The following is a 5,554-nucleotide window of genomic DNA, read 5'->3' on the forward strand; positions in this document are numbered from 1 at the left end:
TGTCTCTGAAAGGGGGGTCGTTAGAGGGAATTGTTGGCCTGGCTGAATAGGTGAGGCGTTCTGTTCTCCTGTAAAGAGGTTGCGTTTGGAATGATAGCAGAAGGTAATCAGCTCTATTGCTGCATTGTAGGTTATTGAAAGCTGAAATCTCTCCCTCTCTGTTTAAGGTTGTTGGGTTTTTTTTCTTAACATAAATGGCTTCCTTCATGTCCCTCTCAAACCACCTGTCTTCTTTGTCCAAAATGTGGACATTCTTTAGAGGACCAGAATGTTCACATTTTGGACAAAGGAGACAGGTGGTTTGACAAGGACATGAAGGAAGCCAATCTTCTTTGTCCATCAGGTGTAGATGTACTGCAGAGTCTTGTCCAGAGGAGGGCGCTCTCCTGTGTTGGGCCATGCGTCTGTGGAGAGGTTGTTTGGTTTCTCCAATATAAAGATCAGAGCATTCCTCAATGCATTGAACTGCAGACACCACTATAAAGCCTCTATAAACCCCGGAACTCAACGCTATTTCTGACATTTTGAATTGAAAAAGCTTCCTGGATGGAAGAGAAACGTCTTCAAACTTGGAAACAAAGTCCAGTGGATTGTTTTTTTTAACTTTTTTGTAATGACTCTGACCTGAATGACTGAGAATCTTCACCAGCACAACAGAAGTTTGTAGAGATATGGCTCAACTAAAAACTCAGAACTTTAATTACAAGAAACGAGGTACTTTGAACATCTTAAGACATCCAAACAAATTACGATAAAGTTTGTGGTCGTAACCAGACAGAATGATAACCTTAATGGTGTGTTAACGTTGCAGGACTCTGAATATCTTTACCTCCATTCTAAAAAGTTTTATTGCATTAAGATTAATATTTCTGGGAAGTAGTTCATTAAAAACCTTTAAGAATCACTCAAAGTCGCAGCCTAGAATCTCAACTCTCATGGTGATGGAGTTCCACCATCTTTTAGGGACAATTCGAATGAATCGAGAGAAGATGGGAGGATAGATGTAGTTCTTCACGTGATCATCGTTGTTTGTGTTTCCATCAAACACCTACATTTATGAGAGGGAGAAAGAGTTTCATTAGAACTATTTTAACAAACAAAAGGCTCCAGCAAAGTGCTCCTTCTGCGTTAGCTTACCTTTACAGTTAGATCACGAATATCTGTGTAGTAGGTCCAGTGTATCCCGTTGTCGCTGTACTGCAGAGCATACTTCATGACGTACATCTCCTTTCCTATCGACTTGGCTCCCTGAGTTACGATGCCTGTGATCTTCTTCACGTTGGGCAGTTCCACTTGGAGCCACTGGTTCATGTCATTTTCCTTCATAAAAACAGCAGAGACACTATAAAATGTCTTACGTATTTTCCAAGGTTTTACCACTTACATTTCTGGCTACTTTGGTGCCATAAACCATTGTGAAACCATTGCCGTGCTGTACAGAGTTGCAAAGAACAGCTTCAAGGGACATGAGAGGCCTCCTGTTGTGCTCGCCATAAAGGCTTGATTCCCACCTTCCTGTGGAACTGGCCCAGAATGCATTGGAAAGAACTCCTGTATGTCTTTCCTTGCAGGCTGGGGAGTTTCACTCTTCAGACTGTTTACTTGCAGGCTACTTCCAGAACCAGATTACTAAGAAACAGACTGTCTGCAGCATTCGCCAGCCTGGGGAACTGCCAGGCCTAACAGACTGGGTGCGGTGCAGCAACACGGTACATGACGATTCGATTCATCACTATTCATCTCTCACACAGTCGTTACAAACAAAAATCTTGTTAATTCCAACTGCAGGTTATTAATTGAAAAAGGTTTGACTTGGGATTGTTAGGATAATTATCATTGATGATGTGTGAGTTTATTACACCTTAATATTAGCTGCCTGTTGCGTGTCAGAACTGATGTTTTCCCCAGTAGTCTATCTGATTAGGCCGGTTCCTCTGTCTGGATATAAACAGTTATGATCTTCATTCTGTACGTGGCAAAGATTTGGGAATGGAATTAGAGTGGCGTCCTTCAGCTAAGAACAAAGTTTAGTATTTTCATAAGGCTGGAGCCATGGATGTCTCCTCATCTGCAAACGTGTGTGATGTAAGGATGTGGTAATGTGGCATAGTTAGAGAAGTATAAAATGCTTCTCTAACTCTTAATCGGGGCCACTTCCCGAGAAGTGAGCCCGTTTGGTAAGCAGCTGCCTTCTGTAACTCTGAGCAACTTTTCTGATCTGATTATTATTATAATTTCTATCAGACATCATCAGTACATTATGAAGTGTACATGTGTACCGAGTGATCTCTTTTCAGTTAGCGAACCTGAGAGAGAAAGCTTCAAGGTGTAAACACAGAGCCTGCCTTTAACAGGATTAAATGTATTTTTGTTGATACATTCTTACATATTGAATGTCAGTCATTGTAAATTTATTCTATGACTATTCAGTCCTGATTTTATTGAATTCCATTTTAACCTCTTGTCCAAACACAGAGCCCAGTCCCATTCTGTGCAGGACTTTTGGAGATTAAAAAGAAAATAAACAGTAATGTTTGTTGTTGTAAGTTGACAAACACTGATTGAAAAAGCTCAAAGTGAATACTTTCGTGAGGCACTGGTGATTCCTACCTTAGCTCTCCATGCATTAACGGCACCCTGTTTGTTGAGGCGAGCAAGAGAGGCTTTCCAGTCTCCGTTGAACCAGCTGGATGCCTCGGAGCTGGCTGTGATGCGACTATCTTCTATCAATCCACTCTCCAACCCCAAAGGAACTGAGCAACCTGGGGACAGGGCATTAGAAATGGACAATCAAAACACAATCCTCAGACGCCTTACTCCAAAGTCTAGGACGATGCATCAACGCATATCATCAGAATGGACTCCCTTCTTGGTAAAGATGGCTTTACCTCCAGGGTTAGGCCCTAGTGGTAAGTAAAGGGGGTGCAATTCTGAATTCAGAATTGATTTGAAATGTTCTCCAGCAATCTGGAATCAGTCTACCATGTCTCTGAGGTATTGCTGTATCTGCAGACCTTCATCTAGAACTGCAGCTCATGTTGTATTGTAAATAGTAAATGGAGGTAAATGGATTTATGTCACTTCTCTTATCACATTGACTAATTATTCAAGTGCAAACACCAGATTAGTGGAGAAGTTGAGGTATATCACCTTTTCCAGAGCCATTAGTATAACAATATGCAAACATGTGACCAATGTGGTAGGAATGAATAGAACTTTGCAAGGTGTCCTACTCTAGTCTTACTCCACATGCTAGTGGTTGGGATATAACACACAGTACGAGGCTTTGTATACTCTCGCAGCATGTGTCGCAATTAGCTTGTCGCAGGTATGACGCAGTTATTTTTGATTTATGCCCAATTTTGCCCTGTTCCTGGTCTGCAGTGGTAATTTGGTGGGGCGATCATGTAAGGCTATGGGGAGTAAAGACTGATGCATGAGACGCTTTCCTTCAGAAAACTCTAAATATCACAACATTCCAAAGAGATTCTTGCTGGTTCCTTTTGAAAGGTCCATCAAACATTGCAGTTTTTTGTGTTAAACCACACCGGCCACAGCATTATGGACTCCTTCAAGGGAATCAACAATGTCTAATGAACATCAGAACTGGAGCACCAAGTGATGAAAGGAGGGATGGATGGATAACCCTAACCCTGCCTGGCTAACCTGGAGCACACATGGCGCCGCAATGCCTTCTGATTGGAAGATGGCATGTTGGAAGAGATGATTTAGGCAATGATCTGTAGGGAAACATTGGGTTCAGCCATCTTACCTTTGATGGACACAGCTTCCTCTAGCAGAATAATGCACCAACTCAAAAAGCTAAAAGGATCGAGAAGGGTTTGAGGAGCTAAGTGTGGATCAATTTCCCCAGATCTTCATCCAATAAATCATCTGTAGGACAGACTTGATCTAAGGAGGACCCACCCAGATAGGTGAAGGATCTACTTATAGATCTACTGGTGGCAGATACTACTGTTACTACTATTTTGGCAACTTATGGTACTTTCACAAAAACACAGTGAGGATCAAAGGGGGGCAGCGGTACGTCAAAAGCATCCCAGACAGAGCGCACCAAAGTGGGGAGAGGCAGCGGAGACTGGCCAGTGTCTGAACTTGAGGTAAGGGAGGATGACAAACAGTTCCTCTGGGTGAATTAAAATGGCTTTTTAAAGCCACCCCAAAAACCTTGTTAGAGCATTCTTTATTTCATCCTTTGTCAACATTATTTTCTCTCAATTCCATTCTGACTGAAAGAAACGTTTGTCTCAGTGTGACTGCACCGTAAGACAGTATTAGCTAGTTGCTGACTGTGTATAAATGTAGTGGATTACACCATAAATACACTATTGTACCAATTATACAGGTCCGCGTTATTATTAAGCAAAATCTTACCATCAAGCTCACAACCATAGAACTCCATGCGTATTGTTGCTGCGTTGTCCCAGGTGATAGGGTGGAGCCTAATGTACCGTCCGACCAGAGGAGGAAAGAAGGTGTTTTTCTTTATCCCGTAGGCGTCATTGTTTCCTTGAAATGTCTAAATAAAAAAGGACAGATAAACGAGGTATGAATGAGGAATGATACAAGTGTTCAGTTTAGATGAGAGAGGTCAAAATCCCCTACCTTGCAGAAATCTCTGCTGTCGCCTTTGTAAAAGAACCATTTCTGGCCGTCATTGCTGTATGAGATGGAGAAATTTGTGGCATACTGGGACTGAAAAAACTCCCTGGCTCCTTGTGTGGCGACCTGGCTGATCACCACTGGCCTGTCGAAGTCCACCTTTTAGTGGGAGGTCAACAGAGAACAGTTCACTACATGAAGGACATAACTTTTCTATTTAATATTCCAGTTTTCCTACTCCCATTCAGAAAGACAGGAATTCTCTCTAAAGTCTGAGCTTCCTGACACGAACCATCATTTTTCTATCCAATATAACTGCTTGCCTGCAGGACATTATAAATGTTTCTCTTCAAAAAGATCTTATTAGAAACCAGTGAAACATAAATCTGTTGTCTGACTCTGCTCATTCTTTGTTTAAATAAAGTGCATTTAGAAAACTATACACCAAACACTTTTTCTGCCGCTCTCTTGAAGGAAGGGGTCGCATTTTCCTGCTGCTCTGCTGTGTCATATATTTTCATTCATATCACCCAAATTCAAACAATGGATCTGGTCAGCTGGTCTCTCAATGCAATTGATCAAATTTTCTCAACTGGAAGACAGGGTAAAGGGGACCCGTTGTGTCCTGCTGGGACATACTTGGTGGGATACACCATGGACTCCAGGAGGGCTTGGAGGATGGTGTGTTTTACAATGTAAAGATGTATGAATTTTCTGATTTGATACTCGGATTTCTCCTGTTTGTATTTGGAGGATACCTGAAGGCAACCTGACTCCCCCAGATGGATTTGCTCCGCATATCCATCTGGAAACCTTCCGTAGAAGTAATTTTGGGAAGAGGCGAAAATTCTGGTTAGCTGATTGGCCTATGTTGGTGATAGACGGGCCAAATAAACCAATCAGATCAACGAAGCATATGACGTACTAACAG

General features: G+C 42.0%; 1 protein-coding gene across 1 annotated transcript in view; it reads right to left on the reverse strand.

The window, feature by feature from the left end:
* Window positions 1-604: 604 nt before the first annotated feature.
* f5 (coagulation factor V (proaccelerin, labile factor)) overlaps window positions 605-5,554 on the reverse strand; it is a 38,900-nt gene continuing 33,950 nt past the window's right edge. The window contains exons 19-23 of the mRNA XM_015405136.1: window positions 4,627-4,782; window positions 4,396-4,540; window positions 2,611-2,762; window positions 1,138-1,320; window positions 605-1,048 (exon numbers count right to left, since the gene is read on the reverse strand). Of these exons, the coding sequence (XP_015260622.1) occupies window positions 902-1,048; window positions 1,138-1,320; window positions 2,611-2,762; window positions 4,396-4,540; window positions 4,627-4,782 (783 nt within the window). The 3' untranslated portion in view covers window positions 605-901. The remainder of the gene's footprint in view (window positions 1,049-1,137; window positions 1,321-2,610; window positions 2,763-4,395; window positions 4,541-4,626; window positions 4,783-5,554) is intronic.

Source organism: Cyprinodon variegatus, unplaced genomic scaffold (assembly GCF_000732505.1).
Source record: "Cyprinodon variegatus isolate N-32 unplaced genomic scaffold, C_variegatus-1.0 Scaffold2009, whole genome shotgun sequence".
Lineage (NCBI taxonomy): Eukaryota > Metazoa > Chordata > Actinopteri > Cyprinodontiformes > Cyprinodontidae > Cyprinodon > Cyprinodon variegatus.